General features: G+C 41.5%; 1 protein-coding gene across 1 annotated transcript in view; it reads right to left on the minus strand.

Annotated features, from left to right (window-relative positions):
• Nucleotides 1–14,964, minus strand: part of CLDN16 (claudin 16) — a 72,328-nt gene that overhangs the window by 19,076 nt on the left and 38,288 nt on the right. Inside the window, exons 2-3 of the mRNA XM_085634119.1 lie at nt 9,421–9,523; nt 1,897–2,061 (exon numbers count right to left, since the gene is read on the minus strand). Coding sequence (XP_085490245.1) covers nt 1,897–2,061; nt 9,421–9,523 — 268 coding nt within the window. The remainder of the gene's footprint in view (nt 1–1,896; nt 2,062–9,420; nt 9,524–14,964) is intronic.

Consider the following 14,964-nt stretch of genomic DNA (forward strand, 5'->3'; position numbering starts at 1 on the left):
CTTCTCTCTACCGTGATATGGCAGAAATCAGGTCTAACATAGAAGGAGAGACCCTCCGCCGACTGTCGTGCCTCAGGTCTGGCTTTGCCAAATACTGACTGGCGCAGGAGAAAATTGCCAAAAAAGATTAATATGGCTCTTGGTTTGTCACTAGAGTTATTAGGGTCGTGTTTCATTTTAAGCATGAGAGGGAAGCGGTGAACCCGCTGAATCTCCTTTTCCCAATCCCACTGCCCAAGCTCAGGAAAGCCCCCTTTCAGCAGGCGGAACACAAAGCATCTATGGTCATCCCCCTCCACATTTTCAGGGATACCAAGAAGATTCAAGTTTCCACATAACGTCCATCATACGGGATACATTTGAGGAAACCTGTCAGGCTGAGCTGTCTGCGCCAGTCTCTTGTGCTACCACTCTTTCCTCCAGGGCGGCCGTTCTCTCCGTAATCTCAGCACAGGATTTGTTTACTTACTATATTGCTCATTGAAGCTTCTTTGTTGCGATATGGGCGCGTTGATGTTCTTGTCTTGCTTCACCTTGTATCTGTTTAACGGTTGCATATATCAGAGTCATTGGGGGGGGCTCTTTTGCATTTTCAAGCTTATCGGTCGGATTTATAGATCCGCTACCACTGTCTCGGTTATCATGCCCGCCAATCTCACTCAGAAGCTGAGTAGTTGAGTAGTCCCATTTGAGCTGGCTATGATCAGATCCTGATTACCCAGACTCTTGCAATACTCCGACACTTTTAGATTTTTTCCTGCGTTTGGTTAATGAAGGGAGTCGCTTTTGTGTACTGGGATTAGAGAGAAGGCTGTTGGAATCCGTCCCTGAGTTGTCAAGATCAGTTGGGTCACTGGGATTAGACAGATCAGAGTCTTCATTAAGAGAAAAAAAAACGTTCTCCATATTCCGGTGTTTGCGGGCACTCCTCCAGTGTAACAATAGGCATAGGAGTAGAGTGATTAACTGGATTCCCTTTCCTATGTACAGTTTCCCCCGTGTTTCCATCCTTATCAGTGACACCATCTGCCCTACTGCTAACTAAGGCTTTGTGATTCTCCACATCTCCCCATGCTGAGCAGGGGTCCCCTACATCCACCACACTGATATTGCCATTGTCTCCTGGGTCTCTATTTCCTCTAGTAACCCTTTAGACAGTACTGGGAGTAGCTCCTTCTCAACTCTCTTTGGTTTTGCTGCAGGTTTGCCCAGTCCAGAAAATATCCCGGGTATCATCTGTTGCTTTACAGAGCTGGCATCATTCCCCCTGCCGCCTCTGTTACACCACCAGCCGCGGCGCTTTTCTCGCCGCGATCCCGCGGGGGTATTGATTGTTTTGGCGGCATGTTTCGACCAGGGAGCTGAGATCGACGTCTTTCACCAGAGGACTCCGCGACCACCACCAACACCGCGAACGCCTTCAGCACCGCCCTCAGAGGTGTACTCACAAATGGCCAAGTAAGTAGTGAAAAGATTTGTATCTTTACTTTCCCAGTCACGCCGCATTTGTTGACAGTTGCGATCAGAATCCGGTTCAATTTATCCATCTAGAGTGGAGGATTTAGTCCATTGTGGAGCGCTGGACGAGCGGCTTCAGCAGTATTCACACAGCCACTATCTTGCCTCCCCAAGCAGGTTTGTTGCATTAATCACCATGCTTTGTTTGTTACATGACTATTGCTTGGTACATGAATATTGTCCCTACCTAAAATAGTTCAGGCAAACACACCAACTGGAGATGCAATGTACCAACTTCATTGAGTTTGTAAAGAGAAACAACCAGGCAAACTGCAAGCAGGAAAAGGAAGTCTCACCAACACCATGCAATAGCCTGTCAGCTTCCCAGCAACAGCACAGAGTGCGAAGTCACTGTTTGTCAGACACTCCCAGACTTACCTCCGATGAGCAGTGTGATTCCAGCCACAAAACAAATCCTCAGCTTAATCATGGGCTCGTCCTTGAGGAACTTGACGCAGTCTAGCCCGAGGAGTAGGGTGATGAAGCCGAACCCCGCTAGGATGTCTGCTGTGATCATCAGCCCTCGGGTCACCACCAGCTTCACTGCAAAGCAGGGAGGGATGTTAGAGCATGGGACATAGACATGGACCAGTGAAAACACCAACCACAGACAGAGACATGCACCAACAAGCTTCATCCAGAGATGCACTAAGGTCTCGATTACGAGTTCCAAGGTATACGTGTGCGGTAATAACACACTCAAGGCCTGATAGACAAACTGCACTTTGTAGTAAGTTTTGTAGTACTACAGTAGAACTACAAAACCTACTACAAAGTGCTATTCATAAACTGCACTTTTGTGGTAACTTATACATGTAACTTACACTTTTGTAGTAACTTTTACATGTAACTTATACTTTTGTAGTAACTTTTACATGTAACTTACACTTTTGTAGTAACTTACACGTCTAACGTACTTTTAATTACTTACACATTATTAGTAACAAACAAGTGTAACATATACTTTTGTAGTAACTTACACATGTGACTTACACTTTTGCTGTAACATAAACTTGTAACTTACACTTTTGTCATAACTTACATTTCTGTAGTACTTACAAGTGTAGCTTACACTTTTGTAATGACTTACATTTTAGTAGTAACTTACAAGTGTAACTACACTTATGTATTAACTTACACATGCAGTTTACATGTTTTCAGCAAGTCCTGCACTACACATATCTGACCACTGGCAACACAACACCCTCCCATAAAAAATATTGGAGATAGGGACTTAAAATAAAATCCAATATGAATTAATGATAAATTAGGTTAAATTATTTAAAATAATCAAAATTATAAATAAATATACACTAATGTTAAAAAACTAAAAACAATGAGCACATATTTATTTTTAATTACAACATATTTAATAACTGACCTATTTTAAAGCATACTGTAACATTAACATTTAAAAAAATAACAACATTATTATAATCATTTCTATACGTCATTTTTAATGTTAATTAATGAACAATAAAAACTTTCTTCAGGTGGGGATTTATTTTTTAACTTACATTTCAGCAAAATAGTTCTCATTTAATTTATTATATTACTAATAACTAATGTTTTAATTCAAAATTAATTTCATAAAGCTGTACTATTTGTCTATTATGTTGTACTTTTGAAGTAAATACATAAATTCAATGTACATTAATGTTAAACATAGACTATGTTTAGTATTTATTTTAAAGTTAAAACTTTTCTATTTTTAATTTCCCATTCACTTCTGCACACCTGATAGTATTTTTAGCAACTTGATCCTTTTGAGCTAGAAACACATTTTGATATTAAATTCTGCAAATTATAAAGGTGATTGTAGATTATTGTGCAAATGCTGGAAATTCATAAATATGCGGAAAAAGCCACAGCATCACATAATTCCAGTGGTACTGACTTTTAAAGCATCTAAAAAAGGTATTTATGTATGTAATAGAACATATTACAGGTTTGCATGCAATAATAAAATAGAATACAAATTCTGGGCCCGATTCACATAAGTAATCTGAGACAGAATCCTAACTTTACAACTTTAAACTTAAGTTTTGGTCTTAAGTTAAACTTAAGACCAAAACTTAAGTTTAACTGAGACAAAATCCTAACTTTACTACGACTTTCGGTATTTACAAAGGGCATTTAAGAGTAGTAATGTTAGAATTTTGTCTCAGTTAAACTTAAATTTGACTTAAGAAAAACTTAAGACCAAAACTTAAGTTTAACTGAGACAAAATCCTAACTTTACGACTTTCGGTATTTACAAAGGGCATTTAAGAATAGTAATGTTAGAATTTTGTCTCAGTTAAACTTAAATTTGACTTAAGAAAAACTTAAGACCAAAACTTAAGTTTAACTGAGACAAAATCCTAACTTTACTGCTCCTAAATGCCCTTTGTGAATATCAAAAGTCGTAAAGTTAGGATTTTGTCTCAGATTACTTTTGTGATTTGGGCCCGGTACTTTTATCCCCTAGTTGGCTTAATTTTTAGAAAACCTAAGGACTGGTTGTTAAAAAAAGAACATGACACTTTGCTCACACTAGGCAGCTCCTCACTTGTAATTGATTGTTGTTGCGTGTGTACTTATCAAGAAAGATTGAGAGGAGGGTTGGTGTGTGTGTGTGTGTGTGCGTAACCTTTGTTCTTTATTTCTTGCTGTTTGACCAGTGTACTATATGCAGGGTAGAATATGCCTCCTTTTCACGCATGCCGTCCCCCTGCATGCAATTACAATGCGGTCATTACAACAACTGCGTTGTAACAATGCATACCATTACCCCGCAAGTTGGAACAATGACTTGCAGGGGGGTGCTGGATGTTGGAATAGTATAATTTACTATTCCAACTCCAGTCTGTGCTGACAGTAGGGATGTTGTTGGATTTTAAATTCAACACCTTCTTCCCCCCTCCACAAGTCATTGTTTCGACTTGCGAGGTAATGGTATGCATTGTTACAACGTGGTCGTTGTAACAACCACGTTGTAATTGCATGCGGGGTGACAGCTTTTTGTGAGGGCTGTTTACCTGCGGGGAATATGCCTCCTTTTCACGCAAAGGTCAGTAGTGTATTATTGTACTGTAAACTGGATTTGTTTGTGTATGGCCTGGTATATGTGGGTGACAAGCTTGAAGGGAGCAAGTTTGCGAACCAAGAGCTAGTGCTGTTTTTTTAGGTGGTTTGTGATGTGAGTGCGGGGAAGAGTTGGAGCATTAGTCTGGCTGACCTGGAGATGCGAGGGTGAAGTGTGTGGAGATGCCCACGCAGAGAATGTTGCCATTGTCTTGTTTGCAGGTTATCAGATCCTGGATGACTATTCTCTGGGTGCCACCAGAAGATCTTTTGGAGGAGCTTGAGGGTGTGGAATCATGATGATGCCACAGTGTTATTTAATTGGTCATCAATAGTTATTTGTCCACCAGTAAGCCAAGGTTCCTGGTTTGATTGGTTTAGCTGGATGCTTGTCCAAGCTTAATTGGTCACCAGGCTTGATTACAAAGTGTGGTATCGTTCCTGAAAAGTACCACTTAAGTTTTCTCTGAATTGAGCTGGTTAATGATGAACTAGTGTTGTTGTCAGTTGTGCATATCTTGTGATGGTTTTTACCCCTCTGGTCTTTATTCCTATGTATTTTAGGTTGCATGGATATCTCAGTATGTATCCCACATTGCTTGATTATTCAAACATTAGACAATTCTATTACTGAAAATAATACTTTATCATTACTAATAGAAAACGCAGCCAACATGGTGAATAAAGACTTAACACTTTGCCTCACTGTGGTGGAAAGGACAATGTGACTATTGGAGTCAATTCCATTCAGAAAATGAACACATTATTTGACTTAATTTTACAGTCAGCCAACCTCTGCACGATCCTTGAAAAAGGCCATCAGCTTATTGGTCTGAGCGAAACATGTGGCAATTGGGTTTTGTACCATGAAGAATAAATCATACATTTTCATCAATACAGTTGTCTATGATTTGAAATATTACATCTAACCTTGTAAGGAATTCAAATTTCCAGTGGTGCGCGAGACTCCATTTAACTTTCATTCTTGGAAAGTTTTGTTCTGAGTAATAGGAGCCAATCAACTGTGTTGAAATGGCACCCAATGATTAACACTGTTTCTGTACTTTGTGATTGTGCCAACATACATAGTACAGAGGCTCTTTCTCAGTACCATTATAGAAAACATATGCACTCTGATTCAATACAGTTTATTATTTTAGCATTTAGTGTTCAGGTTAGAGTAAAGTATAAGACCAAGCTAGGTTTACTGCAAACATTATTACTATGTATAAGTGTTTGGATTAGCCTTCCTTTTTAATTACCTCAAACAAAATGTATTCATAGGGTTAAAATTTAGGATTATGGTTACTTTAGTGTAGTGTATAGGACTAGGGTTAGGGTTTTCTCTTAAAATAAATTAACTTTAACTATATCTAATTGAATTACTAACACATAGCAACAGAAAAATGATTCATCTAGTATTTGTATCGATTAAGGGTTATAGATTGCATTTTCTATCTTTTAGTTAGTGTTGTCAAATTTATTTAAATGTATTTTACACATTCTTATAAAATTGTTTTTATGGTTAGGGTTAGGTGTAGTGCTGCATTTGAGGAAAGTGTTAACTTTAGTATTACAGTCTGGAGTGGAAATAAGGTTAAAGTTAGGTTTAGGGTTGAGGTTAACATTCATTTATAAATTAACTAATTTAAAATACATGCAATTTAATTACTAGTACAATTGTAACTGCTGAAGAAACATGTAAACCCAATAATTACATTAATTAAGGATTATAGATTATAGTGTCTGTCTTGGTGTAATGTAATTAAATATAAGTTAATTCATTTTGATATATTAGTTGTAAGGTTTAGACTTAAGATTCACATTGGGGAGGGGTTATCTTTACTGTTACAGTAAGGGTTAGAAATAGGGTGAAGTTTAGTTTTAGTGTTTCGATTATTGTTGAGGCACAGGTTGAAGTGACGGGGTAGAAACAATGGGCTTTTAAAAGTTAGAGATAAGAGTGTTTAAGTGATGGAGTTGAAGTAATCATCATTTCAATGTTATAGATAAGGGGGTGAGAAATTCTTTACAGAAGTGAGGGAGTGTTGGTATTGATTGTGGTTAAAGTAGTGACATATACCCCACATAGCATAATAGAGCACTTCAACCAGAATCCCGATTCAAACAAACTGCGTCTCAAAGATGTCAGTGATGTGAGAACAAGCCTTGCAAAAAACTAGAAGGAAAGGCAGACAACTCCGCTCATCTAACAGCAGTTTAGTGTTTAGAAAGCACCGAAGGAGTTGACATGATCAAATGCATTAGATCCCACAAGCCTACTGAGTCAACACTAGTGGGAACAGATTTTGAGACACTGTTTGGCCATGTACTTTGTCATTTAATGTGATGAGATGCAAGTGTCTTCTCCAATGTGAAAGGTTTTCTGAACCTGGCATACTTTGGGCTTCACATCAACATGCATAATCTCTAAATGATATACATTTGTATACATCCGAGTGTAGAAAATTCCGTACATTCACTTGAGGATTTCCAAGGTATGAACTTAATGCTGCAGTGTTTTTAGTGCAGGATATTCAAACATATGAAAGATGTATGTCCTCAAAGGAGACAGACCGCTTTGTCATGAACATATGTCGTCTAAAGAGGTACATGTAATACAAAGGCTTTCAAATGAGGTCCGGAAGAGGCAGACTGTGGCAAACTTTCAAGGTGCCCGCATATCATAAATTTACATACAATGAATTTAAATGAAACTCATTATTGTCAGTGTTAATCATAAAAATCTGACATAGATTTGATCCACTTGACCCTACATTGGACACCCTCTGAAACAACATTTTCATTTTAGATGTGCATGTAAACATTTACCTTTTAATTGTAAAACCTCAGAAGAACGCTTGATATTTTTGAGTCCACAGTCTATGTTCAAGGTTTCTGAGCTTTCTTCTGCCTCGCCTGTCAATTTAATTATACACTATCAGCTTCTTCATCTTGCAGTATCATTTCAAAATCATATTCTGCCCCTACCAGCTCTTACCCTCATGGAGGCCTTTGTGTCACACAGTATTGAGTTAACTAATTGCTGTTTGAAGAGCTTATCACAATTCACCAGATCTGGTTGCCTGAACCAAAAATCTAAAGTATACCTGGTTATTTAAAAACCCTGAGACCAGCCAACACCACGCTGTGGATTATTTGCAAGTTCGACCCTAAGAATTTATACTTGAAGACTTTCAACCCATGTGCCCAACCTATGACTCTATTTCCTGGTGCCTCAGATGGAGTAAGAAAATCACCATAAATTTAGCAAATCTGTATAACCTTCACCTGTTTGGCTTGGCGACGCTATCTAAGGCTATTATCGGAGTCACAGTCATCACTTTACTTGCCGCATTTTTACTTTCCTCCCCCACCCTTTGTCCCCTCCACTCAATTAGTCTTCAGCCACCTTACATGCTCTGAACACTTCGAGAGAGACATGCATTTGGTAACATACTGAAAAATCTCAAAAGCTTATGGAATGCCCAAATGGTTTCCAGTCACATTAGAGGCACTCTATTCAGAAGCAGGCAACCATAGAGAGATTCTGGATACCCAAACACAGTAGGTCTGTTCTTTGCTGGTGATATTATCAAGAGTGTCTGAGTGAAATAGTGAGTGAGTGAGTAGGTGAGTGAATCAGTGAATCAGTCAGTCTGTGGACAAGAGAACATATTTCTTTTTTTAGGGCAGGCAGTGGTCCCACTGCCTGGCCTTAAAAAATAATTTTGCAAATGGGAACCCCTTACCATTTACGAATGCATTACCACCTACTTGAAGTAGGTGGTATTTGCAAGTGTTTTGTAACCACAATTGTGGTTGCAAATCATTGGTACATGGGTTTGAGACTCACTATTTGAAAGGGAACACCCCTTCCAAATAGCGAGTCGCAAAACCTATTTAGCGAATCGCACATAAATTGCGACTCGCTAAATGGGCTTTGTACATGGCCCATGATGTTTTTGCATGCGCAAACGGGTTCGCAAACGCATTTGAGCATGCAAAAATGGGTCATACATCTGGCCCTTACACTACAACTCCCAGAATGTATTAGATTGTCAAAGTACAGCGCCGGACTAGAAATAAGAAGCCTGCTTTAGACTTGGGAGCTAAAGTGTAATCCTCTGATTTAATTATGGAATGGTAAATCCTCAATTGAGGCTTCTCTTCTGATGGAAAATCTTCCAGGGAATGTCCTGAGGAAGGACATTCTGTTGAGTGTCTCCTGCAGATGAGAACTTCAAACGGGGGAGGCACAACATCTTCACAAGCAGGGGGCGTTCCACTGCCACTCACTGGTTCTTGAGGACACGACACAAGGTGGCATCACCAGCCTGCCTCTGTGATTCCACCTGTCTGCAGCAGACCATCCATTGCTCCTGAACCCCCTGAGTTCACAGCTGTCCCTCAGCCCTCAAAGGAAGATAAGATTTGTGCTAACAAATCCAACTGGGTACGCACTGTAACCCCAAGGATTTGGAGGTCCCAAGCCATCATTTAATTTGGGGCACCCCTGTGCAGAAAAACTTTGAATTGTATTACCCATTTCTTGTTCGTTCAAGCCTGCATGATGCCATGCAATACTAAATTATATGTTATAGTTTAATAGGGTCACACAAAAGCAGTTGAAACCTGTTCTGTCCGGGACCCCAAAAGTCCTTAAGATGACACTGAGTAGACAGAGTCAGAGATAGAGGCAGGTAGAGAGGAGAGAGATAGAGGTTTAGATAGAGTAAAAGAGAAGTTCACTTTCCCAGAGGGTCCCTTGGAAGGTGGGAGCCCTGGGCGACTGCCCACTTGCCCATGCCTTAAAACGAATCTGGAGATACGTACATGGGTGTTCCGCCAGGATGGAGTCATACTCGTCACAGGTCCGGATTCCATCGAAGGCATTGGTGACACACTCCCACCACAGTCCACGACACTTGGTACTCACCTGCCGGGGGGAAGAACAGAGAAACATCAGCAGTGGAGGGTGGTGCAACAGGAAAACAGAAATAAACCAGGAAATTATTGAATTGCATGTAACATACAGTCAAAACAAGACCAACTTTAATCCTCCAAGCAGGACTTCTTGCTACAACACCATAAATCTACAAGCATTGACAAAACCAATAGGTTTGACTTTCCTAGAGTGCATTTATACATGCAGGCAGATAGACCACATACACACAAATATAAATGAAACATAGATGTAAATATATAGACCTTACCATTAAGACGCCATTGCAAACACAGACATACCCACCGACAGAAGCTCACACATAGACCAGCAGATGAACAGGCACACATGTGCACAGAACTATCTATATGCATTCATGCAGACAGGGCACCTAGACTTAAGAGGTGAGTGAAAAGGAGGAAACAAGAGAGAGGGAAAGATGAAGGAGTCTTGTGAATAGAATTATCACCCCCAAAATAGAGTGATGGTCGGTGGCAGACCTTAGGCCTCTGGTGGGAAAGGAGGAAGCAAGACTGGAAAACAGGTTGCAGGACAGAGAAGGAAGAAAGCAGGAGTGGGGTAAACTAAGAGGCATATGTACAAGGAAATGGCACTGCGTCAAATTTTGCAACGCTGCACTGCACCAGTTCCAAAACACAGGGATGTGACGTATTTACAAGACAGTTCACCCCTGAGTTTTCCTAAGCGTTGGTGCTAAAAATACCTGCCTAGCGCCAACACAGACACCCTTGCGCCATGGTGCAAGAGTGCCTGCGTTGCAGGGAATGATTGTTTGTCTGCAGGAAGGTGTCCCTCCTTTCACATAAACCATCAATAGTGGTGAATTGTTACTTCTATGTGTGCTTCAGAAAGCAGCACCTATAGAAGTAGCAAATCACCATTATTCAATGATTATTTTGTGCAGGAAGCGACACCTAAATGCACAAAAACAAGTATTTCTCCTCGTTGCACCAATCTAACGCCTGCTTTTTCATGGCATTATTTATTGGCGCTGCCTCAGATTTAAAGATACTTGTAAATTTGGGGCTGCATCAAAAAGTAATGGGTGTTGCGATGGAACGCCCACAGCAACACCCATTGCACGCCCCTTTTACGCAGACACCTGCGTGAAAGGGTATTGTATTTACAAAGCGGCGTTAAGCCACAGAAAGTGGCTCAGCTCCACTATGTAACTATGGAGCAGGGCATTGCACCACCAGACCATCGGTGGCACAATCCCCTTGTAAAGATGCCCCTTCATTTCATGGGGGCATGCACAGTGTGAGGAATTAGGGCTTGAAAAAGAGCTATGAAAGTAGACTTAAAGGGGATGTCTGGTATCCATGTCTGTAAACCAGCAAACAGAGACTGATGCACACTGACAAGAAACATACAGGCAAACAGGTAATGCCACACAGCACAGACACAGTCTCTATGCCAGTTCTGGTGCCACCTGCTTTGGTGTGATCACTTGTGGACAGTAAATGAACCCTCTCTGCATGAGTGTTGAATCCTTTGCTTCACAGGGTCAGACTGATTTGCATATGGCCATGTCTGAACTGGGGTGGCGGAGTGAGCTAAAGAATGATGATGGATTAAACCCATATCAGTTGACTGGGGGTGAGTGCTTGCAATGTTCAACATTCCGTCAATCATCCCCTTTGGTTTTGCTTTGTTCGCCCTAAGTTGGCGGGGTATGCCCAGACGTGGGTCCCTTGCTCACTTTACCACTGGATTCAAGCTAGCCTGGCTGATGAGGGATATGAACCCGAAACTGGTCCCAGGATGCTTGTTTCCGGTCCAGGGAAGACATGGCTTAGTAGTTCGGGCTGGACTGTTCCCATGAGGCACAGGGTCAGACTGATTTGCATATGGCCATGTCTGAACTGGGGTGGCGGAGTGAGCTAAAGAATGATGATGGATTAAACCCAGATCAGTTGACTGGGGGTGAGTGCGTGCAATGTTCAACTCTCCGTCCATCATTCCCTTTGGTTTTGCCTCCTTTGCTTCATTCATCTACTCATACATGTGCATATCTGCTGCTCACATAAGACAAGGCATACAACACTGCTCCACCTTCATAAATCATTGTGTAGCCACAGTGACCTTTCTAAAACAAATTGTTAAATTCATTCCAAAACCAATAGCCTGATGCCCAGCAGACAAGGTGCTCATTAGCTAAGATTGTACTTATTTTTGTATTACTGATCTCAAATTCAATGCCTCGTGGCATGTCACAATAGAAAAAGTGCAAGAAAAAAACACTCCTGTATGTACATTTTGTCTGCAAGACCTGCACTTGATGCTTACCATATACAAAAGTCATGTTTCAGGATTTTCCCATCTCTCGTCCATCTGCCCAGGCAGTGACACCACTGCATTTCCCATCATCTTTCTGTTCAGGAAGGGACATCACTGTCTTCCCCTCATCTATCGGCACAGGAAGTTACCTCCCTTCCTTTCTTCTCCCTACTTCAACCAACTCATCAGGGTGTCCCATCGCCCAGGCGCCCCCAGTAAAGGCAGCTTCAACCTCAGTAATGCACTCAACGTGGCACAACATACCACACTACTAACACAACCCAATGGCCATATCCTCGGCCTTGCCTTCTCGACATCAATCCAGTGAAATCAACTAATATCCCTGGGTTTGACTGACTACCTAGCCGTGCCTATCTTAATGCTTACAGTCCTTCTAGCAAACCAAGGTCAACAAAAAAAGCAGATCCTTCGAAGACTTCTCCTTAGACAACCTAATGCTTGAACTCATCTCTCACCCTGGCAGCTCCTATTGTGAACCCAACACCATTCTAGACAACATCAACAATTGTTTAAAAGTTCTGCGAACATCCACACCCAATTATAAAGCGCAAGTGCAAACCAAAGACCCAGAACCCAGTACTCTAAAGACCTTGCTGACAATAAATGACCCGTCAGTAGACAAAAAAGAAAAAAAGGAAGGAAAACAGAACTCCAGAGGACCTCATGTTACTGAAACCCATCCAATCAATACACATACAGTTCATCACATCAGCCAAAGCAAAGCACTATAACAACACAACTAACAAAGCCATATAGACAACCAGAATGCTCTTCAAGACAGTGAAGCACAGCATCAATCCCCTGCCGGACCCACTTATTCCTCATTTCACTGATAAGTGCAATGCCATCAACCGCTTCTTCCATGAAAAGTACAGGAGATCCGGCAGCAATTCAACAATACCAACCCTTCTTCCGTTATTACACTCACCCTTTCCCGTAGAATTCTGCAATGGTCAGTCTTCAATGCCCTATATCTCCAAGGTTTCGCTGAATACTCAACTCCCTCAAAGTTGGGGGTAAGACGATGTCTTTGTACATTGCATAAGGAAAACGATATCTCCACCAATTCAAAGGCAATGCAAAGTTCTTAAGTCCCAACTCATTCCAATTTTTTAAGGGCCCTCTGTGAAACCAAAATTGTCAAAGAATACATTGCCAAAGAATACATTTGGTACCACCTCTCTCTTCTAAACATAGTAAAACCATTGCTTCCAGAAAGTGACTACATGGCTGCTGTTCAAGCCCCTGTATTCTTGAGTGTGAGAGGTGCTAATGTCCTTCTCCGTGGCCTTCCAGACTCCACACTGGCACTCTTTACGGACATCTGACATGTTGCAGTATGTCTCATCCAAGACTTGAAGAAACTTGATCACTTCACCCCCAGACTGATGGAACTCCATGGGCTCCATCTTGAAAACAAGCTGCATCACTTACAAAGCTATCACAACCAGGACCCGCTTACCTTGCAGACAAGCTCACCATCTCTGGTAGATTTCGGCACAACTGCAGCCAGGAGCCAGGACACCACCAGACTGCAGAGTAAGAAGTCTACAAATGAAAAGCAAGACAGCAGGCCTATTCTATCTATGCCCCCAGGATCTGAAACAACATCCTCGTATCCGTCAAGACCACCCTAACTGTGTCCAATTTAGAAGAGTTGAATAAAGAACACTACATCGCAATGCATTAACCATTGTCAAACCAGCTACCTCTCCTGTCCCTCCTTGACTTTATGCCTGTCTTTGACCATGTACTGTGCTCCGGTGCCTTTTGACTAGGTGTGGACTATAGAAATATGATATAGATACATACATATATGTTCCTTGTTTCACACAACTTTCCATTTGCAACCCCATTACACGTTCTATTTAACTATTTTTAAAATGCCCAGCTGTCTGCGTGTGTTTGTTTTACTTCCTGGCAACAGTTTCCAAGTGATTCATTGATGTAATTGCAGGAGACAAATCCTCGTCGTGGACCTGACACTGAGGTCCGAGCTGAAGCACTTAAAAGCCTCCGAAGACCCTATGGGGCAGATTTATGAGCCCCTTGCGCCACTTTTGCGTCACTTTTAACATGGGAAAAGTGACGCAAAAGTGGCGCAAGGGGCTCATAAATCTGCCCCTATGTTTTTAGGACACACTTTGGCCACCAGTGTCTGAAGAGGTTACTCTGCTGCATAGCACCACTTGTGATACATCTGCTTATGCTTCCCTGTCCACCACTCACCCAACCCAACCATTCTGGTTCATTTTCTGCTCCCTCCACCCACCCCTAGGTCTTCTGCCTCTTCTTCTTGGGTTATGGTCAACACGTTTTTGATCTGTAGTGCTTGGAAGCAGTTTCTCAGGGGCATAGACATAAACAAATGAAAACATTAATTACTAAAACCTGACACTTGGACATTTTTTTATGGCACAGAACTCAGCAGCAACCGCACAAACCTTCTCACCTCTCGTGTTAGTGAGGAGGCTTGGAGGAGGCTTAGGGCTTGATTGTATTTCATTGGCAAAATGGCAGATGATGCAGACATGCGTAAAAGCATCACTGCTGAACGGAGTGCGCTTCTTAGGGGGGGGGTGAAATGTGCACCTACATCCAAGCTTAATTCTCCCACAATGGGAAAATACACTAAATGTGCCCATGATTTCAGCCCTGCAATTTTTGGGGAGGTGGAGGGTTAACACATATGGAATTTGGAAACTCTGGGGGACTTTGTTCCAAGCTCACTGAAGAGGGTGAAGAGGGGAAATATATTTGAGGCATAAACAAAGACTGCTGAGCAAGTACATTTAAAAAAAATGTTATACATTTTTTTTATTGAAATCTTTGCTCATTGTACAGATTATAAAGGACATATACACCGCTCTACATTTCACTTTGAGCGAAGGAAGATACAATATGTAATAGCCAAATGCGAGGCTAGAATCAGGATGGTGCGTGTACGGGCAGTACACACTTCGTGGGAGAATCGTCATTTTCGGCACAGCAAATAAAAGATCTCCCATCACTCTAAACAACAGTGCAGCCGGTCATGACCCTCTGAAGGCACACCAGGCTCACCACACCCTTACCCACTTTTTGGGGCAGCCCCAACTTTGATAAGCCACTCG

Source organism: Triturus cristatus, chromosome 11 (assembly GCF_964204655.1).
Source record: "Triturus cristatus chromosome 11, aTriCri1.1, whole genome shotgun sequence".
NCBI classification, from domain to species: Eukaryota; Metazoa; Chordata; class Amphibia; order Caudata; family Salamandridae; genus Triturus; species Triturus cristatus.